Consider the following 17,886-nt stretch of genomic DNA (forward strand, 5'->3'; position numbering starts at 1 on the left):
AAGATTACTTGCTCAAAAAACTTACACATATAACCAACTTACACAGGCCTTCTTTTTCACTTACTTAAACCCTCTTATTTACTTAATAGACTCTCTTATCTAGAAACACATTTTCCTTCTATTAAATCCATACCTAGAACCTTCTAATTTCTCCTTTCCATCTGTTAACCTTCTTTTCTGTTCAAATTTTAAAACAATTCTTGTAAGCTTCTGAATTTAGGCAGACTATTTCATTTTAATAAAAAGAAATACTTGATTTTACTTACTATACTCTTAATTGGAACAGTTGAAACTTTTGGGCCTTTGTATATAGAAATTTTCTAAAAACCCTTGTATATAGAATCACATCTGTTTACCATTTGATGAAAACACAATGTCTAAGTATCAGGAATGACAAAACAAAAAAAAAATCTTTTTTTTTTTTTAATTTTCCAACTTATGAAACAATCGATAATGTTACCCAATGCAATTCAAGGATTTAAGAGTATTCAATGGTATATTTAACATGTAGCATTTTAACCTTGTAAATCAATCAGATATCCAACAAAAGTATACATAAATGAGTAATCTCATGTCAAATCTACTTTACTTATTTTATCAAAACATCAGACAAGTGTATTGGACAGTGTTAGCCATTTCTTCCTTGTTGAAGAAAAGTCCTAGAACCAAAGCATATCAGACATTTCATAGACATCAACATTTTATTAGGTTTTTGAACACCTAGAAAAACTTGTAAGCTTAATTTTAAAGACATCATTATTTGTATCTGTTCACCCGATTTAAATTGAATCGTTTAAGTCGTGTGAATCAAAGATATTTGGACCCATTTTTAAAATTTCATGAAGCTCCTCATATATCTGCCAATTGTCATATCACTGCATGACACACGGACATACACCCATACAGACATACAACAGTTAACACAAGTGTGCACACATAACACAATAGTAAAGGCCTTGTAGCTTTTCACAGGTGAAATCTCCACTGCAATGTTTAACAACTCCACAGTTGATCAAAAATTGAAGTGATCAGAAAAACATTAACCTAGGTCTGTAGGATCAAAATTATGAGCTCAAAAAATACAGAATCTAAGAAAAAGCCAGAGTCCTAGAAAAAATGACTGGCTGGTAATTAAAAATTACCATAAGTTTACTTTTTTTGATTTAGTCTACTCTAAGTTCAGGTAAAAGACACCTTAACTCTTTTTTTCTTGAGCCTCAGATCAGTCTCCTACTGACTTGCAGGCTTCTTCTATTTGCATTTCAACTGAAGTCCTGGCTGAGGTCTGGAAGGAGCAGGGAAAACTGCTATTCTGAGCAGAAACCTCATGCCTAAGGTATTTTAACCTTAAGTCATAATTTTCAGGTTTGGGAGTTAAAAATTATGATATAAGTTTAAGATACAATTCACAAAATTTCATAAATTTACATCTTGTTTTGTCAAAGGAAAAATTTTCTTACATTAGAAAAACTTGCTCACACATAATGGAAAATAGGATCTTACTTGATAATATAAAAGCTACCATCAGAAGAAATCCCTTCATGATCATTAAGCCACTTCCTTTGTTCTGAAGTTCCTAAAGTAGTATTAAGTTACATTAAATCACCTGAAAAAAATCCAAAAGAGAACCATACTACCATGTATATCCAAAATTAAGCTTTAAAAATTCCCAAGACTGTTGCTATTCAATGTCACTCCAATAATCCAGACCAACATCCCAATCCAACCCTTTCCTTTCCCAAATCCTACACACTGAGGGGAACAGATACCATACCGTGATTGACTATCCTTGCCCTAATTAATGCACTGGTACACCTGGTGAAATCTTCCCGGGCTACCCAGTTCAAAAATTGGTGAAAAAACTGAATGATTGGGAGTTACTTGCCAACTTGGAAGTAGAGTTCTTTAGTTTTCCATCCTAAGTATTTAAGTTCTCTGGCATGAATTATCTGAAATCATAAACTAAACAATTACCTAAACCCAACTTTTAACTGCAAGATTGTGCAATGCTTCAAAAACCCATTCAGACACCAGATTGTCACAATAAAACATCATCTTTTAGACACACATTCAGCCAAGATCATTTCCAAGAAACAATCTATGATATCAACACGTTACTGCATTCAGTGTCCCCCTTTTTAAGTGGACAGAAGTGGGGTGACCCTTACAGTGCAGGGAAGGAAGGAGGGATTTCCCCGAAGCAAAAGTGCCTCGGCAGCTGCCGGGAGTCCCTCAGTCCCTCCTTTTACTTACAGGATCAGCTCCTCTGGTTTGGTTGGACCCCAGGCACCAAGCACACTCCACATCTCCTAACTTTTCAGTAGTCAGCTCTCAAAAAGTCCACCTCATATTCTCTGCACACAGTTGTTCGGAGTGCGATGCTTCCCCAAGAAAGTGAAGCGGGGGCTCCTCTAGAGTCCCATCTGGGGTGCCAAAATTTGTGACTGAAAGTTCGGTTCCTGTCCTCAAAGCCAATTAGTGCCAATTTAATAATGAGGACAGGGTTTTGAGAAAAAGAAAAAGGGAGATATCAAAGTTCTTAGATCCCCAGCAGGCATTTCCCTCTGCAGTGGGTGCACTCAAGCCAACTAGGAGAAGAAAGAAAACATTGCTTCCCTAATCTCGCTTAACAAAGGGGAGTCAAGTTTATCAAAGTTCTTTAAAACACAGCTCAAAGGAGTCTTAAGAGGTGAGAAGAGAAAAGCTGGCAATCTTTACCACAACACTCAAATTTCGCCCTCTTTCCCTAACCTCATCAAAATGAGACACTAGCAAAGAAAGGGGGCAGTCTGAGTCTGTCCCATTTCGTCAAGCGTCAGTCCAACCTAAAACAATGCCAGCTCACTTAACAGAGACACAGACAAAAAGACACACAAAGACACAGATTACAAACAGATGGGGAAGCGTCCCCTACAGATTGGGTCTGACAACCCCAGATTGGGGAAGCGTCCCCTACAGATTGGGGTCTGGGACGTCTCCCAGGAGCCCTGGCCGGCACCCTATAGTGCTTCCACCAAGGCCAGTTGCCAGCCCAGAATACAGATTCTACGGGCTGTAGTCAGAACAAAGCAGATAATAGACACACAAATAACAAGACTCACCGGTGTTAGACTGTCTGGTTTGGGGGTCCTGGGGTCCGGGGGATGTTATGCCAGATTTGTGGGACCCCAATAGACCTCCAGGAGCCGAATCCGATGCAATCACACAAGAGTCTTTATTGCAAGCTGCAGCCTGGACTCAACCGTTTCTGATGCGGCGGCCCCAGGGAGTGAGTCCTGGTCCTTTGTTCAGTGAGATTTTATAGGTTTTGGGGGAGATTGGAAATAGGAGTATGGAGAGACCCTAAAGGAAGCCCATCTGGCTCGGCTGACTCTGCCTGGCTCCTACCTGTGGCATCTGGAAAAGGCAACAGTGTGGAGTGGGAAACCAGCCGTGGTTGCAGGGACTGGGTGAGCAGGTGAAGTGAGGAGACTCTTCTGCATGACGTAGTCATGGGGCTGTGATAGTCAGCTCTCCGTCACTGTAATGGAGTACCTGCCACAGCCTCCTTATGAAGCAAAGAGGTTTATCTTGGCTCTCACTCATGGAAGTTCAAGTCCAGGATCAGCTGGCCTTGTAGGCTCAGGCCTCTGGTGAGGGCAGAGCACTCACCTGCCATCTGGGTGGCAGAGAGGGCTCTGGGCCCCTCAGTTCTCTGTGAGGGCATGCACCCCACGATCTAGGGGCCTCCCTGTAGACCTTCTAGAGGTCCACAGCAACTCCCAGTGCCACACCCAGGACCAAGCCCTTCCTCGGGATGGAGCTTTGGGGGTGATTCCATATCCAAACAGCGGCAGATAAACATGGCTGGAGGGGAGGCTCCCCACAGCTCCTGAGCCCATGCTCAGAAGCAAGATGATTGGGCTGTGTGACCTGGCCCTCTCAGTCCCTCCTACTGTGAGTGGACTGATGGGGCAGGTGGGGAACTCCAAGAGGAGGAGGGTCCTGGAGTGGGCCCTGGAAAGACGCATCTGCCCTGCGGACCCTTCCCCCCCTCTTTCCTGACCCACCGTGAGGCAACCAGCTCTCCCCCACCCCACTTTCCCCCACGATGCCTGCCTCACCTTGGGCCCGGAGCAGTGAGTCAGCCGCCCAGAGACTCTGAAACCAAGAACCCAAACAAACTTCTCCTCTAAGTTGCTCTCATTTGGTGTTTTGGTCACAGCAGAGCCAAAGCCGATTAACAGAGTAAGTGTCATTGTGCATTTGTCAGAATTCAGAAGGCACAACTACAGGCTGGGGCTCAGCGGCAGAGCACGTGCCTAGAATGCGTGAGGCACTGGGTTTGATCCTCAGCACCAATAAAAATAAATTAATAAATAAAGGTCCATCAACAATTTATATATATATATATATATATATATATATACACACACACACATACATACATTTAAAAAAGAAGAAGATACAACTCCAAGAGTAAGCCCTGATGTAAACCACGGGCAATGCCTGATGTCATGAGGAGACTCGTGGATTGCGACAGTGAACAGCTCTGGGGCAGGCTGGGCAGGGGCAGCAGGACTGTAGGGGAAATCAGTTTAGCTGTGAACCTAAAACTTCTCTGGGAAATGAGAGGTGTGGGGAGTCCTGATGACAAGCATCTCCTTAGGAAACTCATCATTTTAAGAAAAGATACATAGAGGGAGAAGCCTGGACACAGCCATGAAGGTGTCCATGTCCGCGAGCAGGTACCCTCGGAGGATCTTCACCTGCCTTGGGAGGACCTGAGACGGGGCTTGATGCCCTCTGGTCTCAGCTGAGGAGTGCACGGAGCAGGAAGATTCTGCAGGAAGGGTGGACTACCCATGCGCCCCCCCTCCCCCGCCCCCCTCCTCCTGTGCGGAAGCCTGGTCCCCAGGGTGACGATGCTGGGATGGTAGGACTGTTAAGAAGTGCAGTCTAGTGAAAGGTGAGGAGGCCGTGGAGCCTCCGCCTTCGTCAGCAGGTTGGTGCTGCTTTGAGAGCGGGGTTCGGGCTGGGGCTGAATTAGTTCCTGAGAGCATGGCTGTTCTGGCTGGCCCAGCAACTGCCTGGAATCCTCTTTCACAGGCACAGCTCCCCACTCTCACAAGGGCTGCCACAGTGATGCCATCTGGCATGAGGTTCCAGCACCATGCTCCTGAACTACCAGAACTGAGAGCTGGATAGACCTTTCCTTTACAATTACCCAGCCTCAGGTATTATGTCATAGCAATGCAAAACTGTCTAAGACATCATTGAATAAACAGTTCTAGGAGAACAGGATAGTCACATGCAAAAATATAAGGGTAGATCTCCACTTTATACTGTATCAAATATTTAAACATACAAAATAAAACCATCAGTCGACTAGTAGGAATATTAGCTGGAGAGTGGTGGGTGTGATCAGTGAGGCAGGCAGTGAAATACACAACTGGTCTTGTGTAAGTGCAGAAGTGCTCCCAGAGCAGCACCAACTTGATATCTCAATTTCCTAAATTGTGGAATAATGGTAAGAGGGGTAGTTCACTTTTACTGAGCCCTTATTCTGTTCTGGGCAGTATTCTAAGCACTAGGCATGTATTAAACCATTAATCTCCTCAGCAACCAGCCATGAGCATGTTGTTATTACCTCCACTTCACAGACATGCAATGGAGTCACAGGGAGTTGAGGTCACATGCTAGTTAGGAGGGAAGCCAAGACTTGAATCTACACAGCCAGAGACTTCGTCACCAGACTCTAATATGAAGTGACATTAAATACTAGGTGCTTTTTGAAAATGGTAGATATTCCATGTTAATATATATTAAATTTTGGCAAAGTTGTATGTGTAGTGGTAAATTTAAACAATTTGCATATTTCCTTTAGAAAGGCTCTAGAGAAAGCTTTTCTTCATTTAACAGTTCACAGAGAAAGCATAGTATTATTTTATCCCCTATATATTTCACCAACCAGAGAGTATAATTTTGACACTGTTTCAAGGCCTATTTCACAGTGTGTAGAATCACAGTGTGTTGAATAGTTTTAGACACATGGTTGCTGTTATGCATAAATTATTTTACAAATATGATTATTTATAGTTTATCACAGAAAGTGGACAGTACAATTGTGCATTACATTAATATTCTGCTTATGTTGAAGCCAAGAGCAAATGTTGTCCTATCATTTCTTTGGCTGAATAAATATGTGAGCCTCATTAAAGATGCATGAACACCAAACAACACATCAAACATACTACTTAGTAATACTTCTGTGAAATGGTCATTGTGATGTTAAAGAAGGTATAAAATAGGTTGCCAACTGCTTGATAACAAAAAATGCTTTATCAGCGGGGTGTGGTTGTGTGTACCTGTAATTTCAGCAGCTTGGGAGGCTGAGGCAGGAGGATCACAAGTTCCAAGCTAGCCTCAATATCTTAGTAAGGCCCTAAGCAACTCAGCAAGACCCAGTTTCTAAATAAAATATTTTAAAAAGGGCTCGGAATGTTGCTCAGTGGTTAGGCACCCCTGGGTTCAATCCCCAGTACCAAAAAAAAAAAAAAAAAAAGAAAGAAAGAAAAGAAAAGAAAAGAAAAGCTCTATTAATTCTCTTTAGTATTTAAAGAGAAATTTGTACGATGAGACAAATTTTTGCTCAAAATTAACGGAAAGCGAGTAGAAGCCTTTTCCTTGGTGTGCTGGAAATGTGGAAAGCTGCAGCCTGTGTGCGCAGTGGATTTTTGTTCACTCCCTTGGAGAGACCCTGAGGATGGCTGGCAAGTGCCCTGCGCCCAGAGCCTGGTCCTTTGCAGCCTGGCGGGGTCTTCCTGACTCCTTTGGCACACCCTTTCCTACGCGGGAGTGACTTGGGCTTGCTCAGGGAGGCTGAAGGGGCATGGGCAAAAGGATTCCTGTGTGCCGAGTCCGTTTTATTTAAAGAAGATTTAGTAGACACACAGGCAGCAGCCAGCTCAGGTTGGTGCCCAGGTTTCCTGTGTGACACGGAAAGCTAAGGGAGTGGGGAAAAGTCATGATTTTGCTGGGGAAGAAAGGGTTAAAAGGAACGTCTCTCTGGGTGCCATCTGCACCTGGCAGCTGTGCTCCTGAACTGCTTTCGATGCTCCATCCTGCCTCAGGTTTGCACACGGTGAGGAAGTGGCTGATTTGGGAGGCCGCTCACATGTAGGTTATGCATGAACAACTCCACTCCTTTAAAGTAAAACAGGTGCGTGTCCTGGTGGGGGCATGAAGCACCCTCTTCTGCTGATGTGTCTGAGGCTCCTCCAAGAGCAAGTTGTTTCTGGGAGAAGGCGCACTGGATTCCAAGCTGCCCTGCCATCATGGCAGATGGGAGCAATTCACTCAGATCATCTGGCTCTCACCACCCCTGGATTTGGCAGTAAGGATGCTAAACCATTTGAAATTTGGAAGCAGAAGGGATTTGGAGATAATTATGTGTAAGCCCCTAATTTAGGGACAGAAGCAGGGAGAGTTAGTCACATGCCCAGTATTATATGGCTCAGGCTGGCAGGGGTTGTTTAGAACCTCAGCCTCTTAAGTTTCCAAACACACCAGGAACTCCTTCTCCAATACCAGAGAACCTGGAGAAATGTGGAAGAGACAAGCTGTATTGGTAAATACAACTAAGGCATGGACAACATGAAAACACTGGGATCCAGCAGTTTTCCTCTGCAAACCATGTAGGTGGCAGGTGCTGAGCTTCACCATGAGGTGTGCCCATCCTTCCCATGGTAAGAAACGGCTCGACCGCAGCTGGAGTGGGGGAAGCATGGCTCTTGATGGGGTATGGTGAACATCTGAGCCCATGGCTCAGCCCTACCACACACGAAGAGATCATGATCGGGAAGAGTGACACAAGAGCCAGATGGGGACCAGCTGGAAAGCATACGCATTATCTCAGCGGTCACCCTGCCCTGTCTCCACTGTGGAGAAATCGCTATCACAGTACCCCTTGGTTCGATCAATAGCATATCAGATGGAGCAGAACAGCAGCTCAGGCTTCTGATTATCAGTACAGCGCTTCCAGGAGGCAAGAGCAGCCAGTCTCAACCCAGATTTAAAAGTATTGAAACGTATTTTTTTGTTCAAAATGAGATGTCCGGAAGCAGGGGCCCTTCAGGGTTGGCTGCTGGCTGGCCCAATGGCAGCAGAGATGAAGTTTCCTTCCATCATATCATCTGTCAAGGCGGCTTTGTCCCCCGTGAGGATGGAGGCGAGGATGCCGGTCTTGTTTACTTACACTTGACTTTCTCCATCGTGTCAGCACCTGGACACTGGTGCCTGCTGCCTCGGCTTGGCGGTCGACCTCTCCTCTGCAGGGAGCCACACAGCCCTGCCACCCACTCTGGCTAGGTTTCACCCAGGGACGCTGGCAAGGGCTGGAGGGTGGGGTGAGGGAGGTTTTCTTGTCTCCTGGCTTCTGTGGTTCCTAGGCCAGAGCTAGTGGCCACGGGTGCTTGGACCTGCTGGGATCCGGCGCCTGCAGGTGCACTGCACAGAGGTGCTTTGGTGGCCTTCCTGATGCAGGGACAGTGGCTCTGGTGATGCCCTTTGCTCGTGTGACTCCAGGGCTATGACTTTGTGCCTTTCTCCCCTCCTCCCTTTGGCTTTGCCTACCCATTCAACAGCCTCAAACCAGTTTGACAGTTTAATCAGCAGCAAATTTCCCCTCCTTAGAGGCAAAAGTTTTTTTGTTCTCCTTTTTGGGACAGTGACTGGTATGCTGCCATTAGATCATGTCACTTCCCATCAGAGGCTCCCTCCTGGACCAAATATAAAAACTCACTGTATTCTCAAGGTGTGTTTTGGACCATTCAGGACTGGCTTCCCTCTTCCCTGGCATGGTGCCTCTCAGTCCCATAGAAGGCCTCAGGAAGAGGCAGATTCCTGCCTAAAGTCAGGATCCTGGAGGGAAGGAGAAAGGGGTGAGGTGCACACTAGCCACCAAAGGTGTCCAAGGCACCCAGCCAGCAAGACATGTGGCTTGGAAACATGTCCAATCCACAGGATGCAGAATACCTGCTGTGGCTCACAGCATGACACAACTCAGGACTGGACAGAGGGTGTGGGGCCAGGCTGGGACCCAGGTCTGTTGTCACCAGCTGCACTCAGGCCACCTGTGGACACCTGGGTGGCAGCTTGGGTCACCAGATCTAGGAGTGCAGGCTCGACCTGTTGGCCGGCTAGGCTCCAGGAGCCATAAGGAAGGAGGGTCTCAGAGTTCACCTCTTTTCCAGTCCCTTCCACCCAGGGCAATCCAGTCTCGGCTTTCTGTGTGCACACGAGTGTGCAAGCCCGGCTAAAGAGCTGCACCAGCTCCTTGGGAGCTGACCTCCCACTAGACACAGGCTCACTGACTGCAGCCACTGAAGTGGGCTGAAGAAAGCCCTGCTGCTCCATGGTGCTCAGGATCCTGGAGCTAAGTCGGCCACCCACATGCCGACTGTCTAGAACGCTCCTGCTCACTTCCTGGAAAATGTCTGAGTTAAAGAAATAGTGTTTGTCCATAATCACAATCTGTCATTTAGTCTTTCCTCCTCAGTGACGGGTTGGCTTGATGCTACTTTCGTGGTGTTTAAAATGTTCCAAGCTGAGGACAGAGTCTGAAATGTTTTTCAGAGAGCTATTCCTAGCGGTGCATTGTGCATTCTCCAGGCTACCCACATAGGAGAAGCCCCCACATGGGCCTCAAATGAGTTTCTCCCTCAGAGTCCCTTCTGGCCTCCTCTCTTCTCCCTGGAATTCCTCATGGTTCCATGAGACCTAAGTCTTCTTCACATAAATTCTACTTACTTCCAGAAGAAAATCTCTTATTTTGTAAGCATTGCATAATGGTGAAGTGACTCTTAGCCGAGGGACAGGGCCTGAACAGCTTCCCTAGAGAAGGGTGCAGGGGTGCTTCAAAGGACCTCCCAGGGAAGCAGCCATCATGTTCACACAGCTCAGTGGCTCAGTCAGCGTCACCAAGCTGAGAGCCTGCTATAGCACATCAGAACCTGGTCTTACCAGGCACATCCAAGCCCCACTTCAAGGCCAGAGCATGGTCCCAAACACTTCTTCTGGGCTCCTTTCAGACGATTCCAGCCGTATAAAGCACGTGGAATTCTCTTCCTCTGCTCTGCCACTCTTCCCTGATCAACCCTCCCAGCCTGAGGTGCCCCCCAGGTGAGTTCGGGTAACTTCATACTGGAATGTGACACGTGAGTTTTCACGGTCCTCTATTGCTACCACTGGTCCTCTATTGCTACCACTGGTCATTTTCAGTAAATGCCTATGCCATGGGTTGAGATAAATGACCCTTCCCCTGCGGGGTGAGGTAGGGAGGAAGGAGCAAGAGCGGGAACTGGGACGAGCCAGGACCTGGCTGTTGTATTCCTCAAGACTAAGACACTCTGGGTCACTCCAGTGAACTGGGCTGCACAGAATGACCCCACAAGAGACAGAGATACTGCTTTCTTTGAGTCCCGTGATGGCTCCTCTGACCTTAAGGGTCCGCAGAAAGAGAGAGCAAGAGAGCTGACCCCTTTTATTGAGGAGAAGCCATTCAAACGAGGGAAGGGGTCAGGTTTCAGGGGCTGAGTCTAGCTTCCTGATGTGGCTGCCAGCAGGTTGACTGACATCTAGGAAGGCCACACTTAAGGGCACATTAGGAGGAGGGGACACACAAAGGGCGTTTCCATGGAACATTCTATCCCCAATAGGGCAAAGGGGTAGTATTACAAAACAATAGGTGAGTGTAGCTCAACCCCACTGGGTGACATGCCCAGGCCTGAAGACACACCTTTGACTTCCTGTGCTGGGACAACACCCAAGTCACCATGAAGTGTAGTGATTGGTCAGAGCCTCTGGCTTCAGGACTGGAAGGGTGGGTCATTCAGAGTGGCTCCCCACACCTGGCAGCCCCTGGACAGCAGTCAGGTGCTCTGCAGGCTGTGGAGGAGGCCTGTGGAGGAGGGAGGGGGCCTGTGGAGGAGGGAGGGGGCCTGTGGAGGAGGGAGGGGGCCTGTGGAGGAGGGAGGGGGCCTGTGGAGGAGGGAGGGGGCCTGTGGAGGAGGGAGGGGGCCTGTGGAGGAGGGAGGAGGGTCTGTGGAGGAGGGAGGGGGCCTGTGGAGGAGGGAGGGGGCCTGTGGAGGAGGGAGGGGATCTGTGGAGGAGGGAGGGGGGTCTGTGGAGGAGGGAGGAGGTCTGTGGAGGAGGGAGGAGGTCTGTGGAGGTGGGAGGAGGTCTGTGGAGGAGGGAGGGGGCCTGTGGAAGACGGAGGGGGCCTGTGGAGGTGGGAGGAGGTCTGTGGAGGAGGGAGGAGGGTCTGTGGAGGAGGGAGGGGGTCTGTGGAGGAGGGAGGGGGCCTGTGGAGGAGGGAGGAGGTCTGTGGAGGAGGGAGGGGGCCTGTGGAGGAGGGAGGGGGCCTGTGGAGGAGGGAGGGGGCCTGTGGAGGAGGGAGGGGGCCTGTGGAGGAGGGAGGAGGGTCTGTGGAGGTGGGAGGGGGCCTGTGGAGGCGGGAGGGGGCCTGTGGAGGTGGGAGGAGGCAGCTGTGAGCAGGCCGGCTGGGTCGCTCTGGCCCAGGGTGGGATGGTATGGACAATTCCTCCACCTCACAGTTCAGGGCCGCGAGGGTCTTTTTAACTGGGCAGCTTCCCAAGCTCTGGTCTCTAGCGGTGTTCTTTCTGTCCTTTAAAGTGCTTGGGATTTCTTTCCATGGATTTCCATTAATGTGCCCATTTAGGAAGAGAAAGAGTGTGTCTTATTTCTGTGGAGTCATTTATGTAATGGAGACCATATTTCAGACGACTTTACTGAGGTAGATAAATACCACCAGAGGCTAAACCCCCTTGGGAGCATCTAATAAGGGTAATGTTACTTGCGTGGGTGTGGCAACGATATCATCTTACATACAAATTCTACTGAGAGTGGATATGAGGATGTATTGGTTGATTATTTATAACCCAGTCCAGGTGCTGAGATAAATGGATCATCTAACTAGTCCTGGTTCCGCAGGCTGAAGTGGTTAGAGCTTGGCCAGATCAGACGTTCAGCCCTGGGCCTTTCCCCCCAGCACTCTCTGAAGTTTAGACCTTCAAGATTTCAAAAGGAGGAGTTGGGTTGTTTGTAAGGAAATACATCTTGAAATTTCTTGTTAGGTTTAACACAAGAAAAAGACATGGCCATTAGTTTGATAATTGTGCAGAAGAAAAGTGTACTCTTCCTTGTGAAGAGGGCGTGTCCCGGGGTTGGAGCCCAGGCCCTGTTGCTGAATTTCTTGGGCTCACGTCCTGATTCTGCTGCTTGCGAGATGTGGGTCTCCAGTGGTCACTTAGCCTCTCTGCTTTAATTTACATCCTTTAAAGGCTTGGACACCTGGTGGGCAATATGCCAAATGGCATATAATTTTTCTACCCAACTCCTTATTTGTTCAGAGAGCTTATTCTGTGCAGAGTGTGTAAGTGATGTTTGCTTGCCTTTTTTCTGAGGGCTGGGGTTTACTGGGGATTGAACCGGGGTGCTTTGCCATTGAGTTATATCCTCAGTCCTGTTTATGTTTTGTTTTGAAACAAGGTCTCCTTAAGTTGGTGAGGCTGGCTTTGAGCTTGCCGTCCTCCTGCCTCAGCCTCCCGAGTTGCTGGGAATATAGGTGTGTGCCCCCATGCCTGGCTAAGTGACTCTTTGCCAGTCGGCACCCTCCTCTGTTAGCTAGGATTAATCGCTCTGCCCAGCTGCAACAAGATTCCCTGGAAAACCAGTGGAGGTAACAGAACAGAAAGAAGGCAAGAGGGCCAGAAGCCACACTAGGCCAGTGCTGGGGCTGCGCTGGCTCTCGGAGCAGTACTGGAGTACATCCGACTTCTCCAAACGTTCCTCCTGCTCTGTGAGCTCCAGGCTCCGGTCTGGAATCAGGATGTTTGGCTGAGCTTCTGGCAGGTTCTTCCTGCCCTTCTCCCCACACTGTTCCAGGGATGGGTAGGCGCTATATCTGATCCCCTTCATTTCCTTACTGGGAGGAGGCAACGGAAAGCAGGCACTGAGAGCTGTTCTTTTGCCAAGATTACACAGAATGGAGGATTCCACAAGAGGAACATGTGGTGCTTGTGGAGGGGGTGGATTCTGTGAAGTCAGAGAAATCACAACTCTGTTAACTTGCATGGGACTTCAGATGTCTGAGGACCGGCCCTCTGGACCTGAGTGCATCTCCTCGGGGTAGACACTCTCACTCTGAGTGCATTTGTGCATCTCCTCGGGGTAGACACTCTCACTCTGGCCAGTCTCGAGCTACTGGGATGACATCACTGAACACAGCTGGGAAGAGAGAGATGTGCATCACGAACCGTCTCCACCATGCAGCAACCACAGAGGCAGGAGTGGGAAATGTTTAGGAAGCAAGAGTCTTGAGCCTGTATTATATTTTTGTTAACATTTATTTGTGAATTCATATAATTTACTTACTTTCTTTTTTTTTAAAGAGAGAGAGAGAGAGAAAAATTTTTTAATATTTGCTTTTTAGTTCTCGGTGGACACAACATCTTTGTTTGTACGTGGTGCTGAGGATCGAACCCGGGGCCGCAGGCATGCCAGGCGAGCGCGCTACCGCTTGAGCCACATCCCCAGCCCAATATAATTTACTTTCTAACAATAGTTTTTTTTAACAATTGGCTTTAAAATTTTAACAAGTATTCTTGTGAGTCATGAGCCTGCTCCACACAACACTGCCCATGAAGTGGATCATCATAGTGTGTGCCTGCGTGTGTGTGCGTGCGTGTGTGTGTGTGTGGTGAGGATTGAACCTAGGGCCCCACACATCTGGCAAGGGCTCTACCACTGAGCACATCCCCAGCTCAATGGTCATTATAACACGAGGGGACAGGTGTCCATATGATGCTTAGTGCAGAGACCCAGATTTTTTTTGTAAACAATGGCCTTCAACAGTGCAGACCCTCGATCATAGAATAATAATAGAAATGGATCTTTTTTTTTTTTTAAAGAGAGAGTGAGAGAGGAGAGAGAGAGAGAGAGAGAGAGAGAGAGAGAGAGAGAGAATTTTTAATATTTATTTTTTAGTTCTCGGCGGACACAACATCTTTGTTGGTATGTGGTGCTGAGGATCGAACCCGGGCCGCACGCACGCCAGGCGAGCGCGCCACCGCTTGAGCCACATCCCCAGCCCTAGAAATGGATCTTTATCAACATCCTGCTCAGTTTTTATCTTCACAACAAATCCAAGGAAAAGGCAATGGCTTCAGGTGTGTTAGAATGTTAGAGTCTGTAAACAAGTCAGGATGGCGCCTGGCATATTGCCAGAGGGAGTGGATTGTGAAGTAACCCAGCGAGGTATTAAGTGTGGAGATTCCTTATTGGTTGACTGCTGTATCTAGTTTATGTTAATTAGATAAGCTGTGTGGGATGTATATATACCCCTCCTGTCCTGCAATACCCCGCTCCCACTCCTGCTGTATCAATCTACACGAGTTGTTCATCCCCCCCCCCCCTCGTTATTTTGCTGCAGCAGCAGGCGCCATCCACCATTTGCCAGGCGCTGTCCTGACTTGTTTACAGACTCTAACAAGGTGAGGGACTGAGGGGTGCAGAGGGAGAGTGTCGCTGGCAGGTGGAGCTGGGGCGGAGCTGGGCCCTGGGCTTCCAGGCCTCGGCTCTTCGGCCCTTGTCTTTGGAGCCCTGTCATCACTGCAACAGCTGCCCACCACACAAGCTGGCTGTGTTGGCCAGGCCTCGGCTGCCCACTCAGCCCCGGGGTCCCGGGTGAAGCTTGACAAATGAAGAAGGACAGAGTGGAGGCTCACAGAATGGGCAATGCCGTGGGGCTGTGATGGCTGACTCCAGATGCCTCCTCTGATCTCATCCTGTGTCCATACCTCCTGTGTGGATAGGGCTGGCCTGTGTGACCAAGGGGTCTCTCAAGCAAGTGGTAGGCACACTGGAGTTGAGCGCCCAGGCAGCTCTGTGGAGAAGCCCACGAGGGGTGACCAGGCCTCTTAGGGCCACCAAGCTCATGCCAGACCACAGCAGCCTGTGAAGCTCTTGGAGCACTGCAGCCCCAGCTCACACAGGAATGGACCCTTTTGAGAACCCCCAAGCCAGACTCACTCAGCTGAGCTCTCAATCTTGACCCCTAGGAACCTGGAGGATAGCCAAGGACCTACATTGCTTCACGCCTCTAAGTTTTGAGGCAACTTGTTGCACAACAGCAGATGAACCGAACCTCTTTCAAGGCCCCATATGGGCTCTGGGGACCTCAAACACTGACAGGTGCTGGGGTTCAGGGAGCACTTTCAGTATATTTTCTTTTCTCCTCAAAGAAATTAATTTCAAGCCAACATTTGGAAGTTTTCACAACGATTTTGGAAATGCGTTTTATTCTCAGTGTTTTCCTTAAGGACCTGTCCTCCAAATGAAGTACACTCTACGGAGCGTATCTGCAACCTCCAAGGAACACTGGAGCTACATCAAGTGGACTTCAGGTCCCAGTAAGCCATCTCTTGGCACGAAGCCCTCCGTGGCGCTGGGGACTCCATCTTCACTGTCCCCTTTAGTCCTTCCACGTCTTTGGCCACATGTCACCTAGCTTTTCAGAAAGGGGGGTGGGGGTAACAAAAGACTTTATTCAGGAAGGGAGGGGACTAGAGACCCTGCCAGGCGGGTGCTTGCAGTGGAAATCTTAGGCTCCTCTGCCCATCACCAGCCCGACGTCCCTGGAGACTGAGCGGCTACCTCGTCGCTGTCCCCGCCTGCCCGAGTTCGCCCTAAAACAAATCTGCAGGCGCACTCCGGGAGCAGAGGGGACCTCAGAGGGGGACCTGAGCGGAGCGCGGACTCTCGCGCCTGCTCGGCTGTGCGCCCGGGTCCTCGGCTGCTGGGCGCGTCTGCCCGCAGCTGCGCGGCGCCGGGGAGCGGGCGGCGGCCGCGCGTGCAGCATGGAGTGGGAGCTCAACTTGCTGCTCTACCTGGCGCTCTTCTTCTTCCTGCTCTTCCTGCTCTTCCTCCTGCTCTTCGTGGTCATCAAGCAGCTGAAGAACTCCGTGGCCAGCACGGCCGGGACCCTCCAGCCCGGGCGCCTGTCGCTGCACCGCGAGCCCTGGGGCTTCCCGCACGAGCAGGCGGTGTGAGCCCGTGGCCGCGATCCGCCGCGTGCAGGCGGCAGGTCGGGGCCGGCGTGGGTGGGCACTCCGCTGCTCCGGACACTCGCGTGGGGGACCCCAGTGCCGGGACGGCCAGGGTGTGAGCCCGGGCGGGCAGAGAGGAGGACAGAGAGGGCAGTCGGAAGGGCTGGGGCGCCTGCCCTGCAAGCTCCTCTCCAGCCCGCTGTCCTGTCCCCGAGAGGGGGAAAATGATACCCTTCAGCTCATTCACTCCCGCCGCTTCCCAGCCAGACCCGCCAGCGACCTAGGGATCCACCCGGTCGGAGGAGCCTGGGGACCTGCGCCCTGCAGCACCCGGTCATTGCCTTACAGCTCTGCGCTTCGCAGAGGGCGAGAGCTGCACTGGCCTTCGGGACGGAGATTCAGGGCCTCTGGGCGGAGGGCTTCCTTCCTGCCCTCGATCCCTACTCAGCCCGGGAGCGCCTCCCAGGGCGGGTGTAGAACCTGGGACCGCAGAGGGTGAGCGCGAGAGAGGCTCATTTGGAAGATGCCTTCGGGTTGGCGGGTCTGTGAGCTTCTGGGGATGGCATCGAGGGCCGGCGAAAGGGGTGCTGTCCTCTGGCGTAGGGCCACAGGACAAAGAGGACCGGCCAGTGCGACTGTGCGTCTAGATCTCTAGTGGGAAGATGGTCGGCAGGATTAGACTCAGCAGTGGGCCTGGCTCCTCTCCAGGCGATGCTACTGAGGAAATAACTTCGTCTTCCAGACACTTTGTCCTAGATTTAGGTCGTCAACAGCACTTAGACGGACACCGAGCGCCAAGCACCTCAGCGGCACTTACAGCCTGGAGCCCTCAAGGGGCTTGGCGATGGACCACCCAGGCTGTCTGCCAAGGGTAAGCTGGGACCACGCCACTTTCACCTTGTCCCTAGTTGTGCCTAAACTTCTGAAGACCCAGGGCCTAATAAGTGGACGGCCATGATGCAGCAAACGGGACCCTGGGTAAAGGGCTGTCTCCTGCTCGGAACTGCTGAGCTTCTGCTGAAACCAGGCGGCCAGGCTGGCGGCTGGTTCATTTCAGGAACCCACGTCTAGGTAGAGGATCATGGAAATGAGAGGTGTGTGGGATGCTGACAAGGTTAGCAGTCATCTCTGCTCTTTCAGAAACCAGGCAGGGGCTTCAGAAGGGAAATAAGTGATGCGGGTATGATTTCTTTTCACTAAGAGAAGGCTTGGGCTTACTGATGCTGGGTTTGTCATCACATAGTAACATTGGAAACATTTGTTACTTTTAGACACAATGAGATGTAGAGAAGCTAAAACCAGGAACATATTTAAATTTTGCCTAAGCAGATAATACAGAATTGAAGTAGAAGACAATTGTTTTGATAATTCAAAGGAAAGAAAGAAACAGTCTCACTTAGGTGAGTTGGTATTGGTCTGAGACATGCACATGGTTTCCCACATTTTCTATTTCCCTTGTCCAAGCTCAGCTGTTCTTTTACAACACGAGCAAATTCTCACCTCTTTGTTATGTCTTTCTCAGAGTTATAGTAAGACTTGATTTGAGTTTCCAGTTTGAATTCCCAGAATCAGCTGCACTGAATCATGTTGAGCTTTGAACAATAGCCTCTAATTGGTTGATACCTCTGCAGTGGCATTTAGTTACAGGGTTGTGTGGTTAAGATGAACACATGAATGTGGGTGTAATTAGCAATTAAGGTTGTTTATAAGGCTAGAAAACAACCATTCCACACTTCACAAATACTCCGAGGGCAAATGACTTTAACTAATGCTTGGCTCC

At 49.5% G+C, this 17,886-nt stretch overlaps 1 protein-coding gene across 1 annotated transcript; it reads left to right on the forward strand.

Moving 5' to 3' along the window:
• Window positions 1-15,811: 15,811 nt before the first annotated feature.
• Window positions 15,812-16,420, forward strand: SMIM43 (small integral membrane protein 43). Its single transcript, XM_081303828.1, has one exon. It carries the CDS (start codon window positions 15,918-15,920, stop codon window positions 16,107-16,109), a length of 192 nt encoding a protein of 63 aa, XP_081159954.1. The 5' UTR covers window positions 15,812-15,917; the 3' UTR covers window positions 16,110-16,420.
• Window positions 16,421-17,886: the final 1,466 nt, after the last annotated feature.

This window comes from Spermophilus citellus (assembly GCF_964194105.1).
Source record: "Spermophilus citellus genome assembly, chromosome: 8".
In the NCBI taxonomy this organism is placed as follows: domain Eukaryota; kingdom Metazoa; phylum Chordata; class Mammalia; order Rodentia; family Sciuridae; genus Spermophilus; species Spermophilus citellus.

Bases quoted from the DNA above. Each gene is read 5' to 3' on its own strand.
- SMIM43 (XM_081303828.1), top strand. From the start codon at position 15,918: ATGGAGTGGGAGCTCAACTTGCTGCTCTACCTGGCGCTCTTCTTCTTC.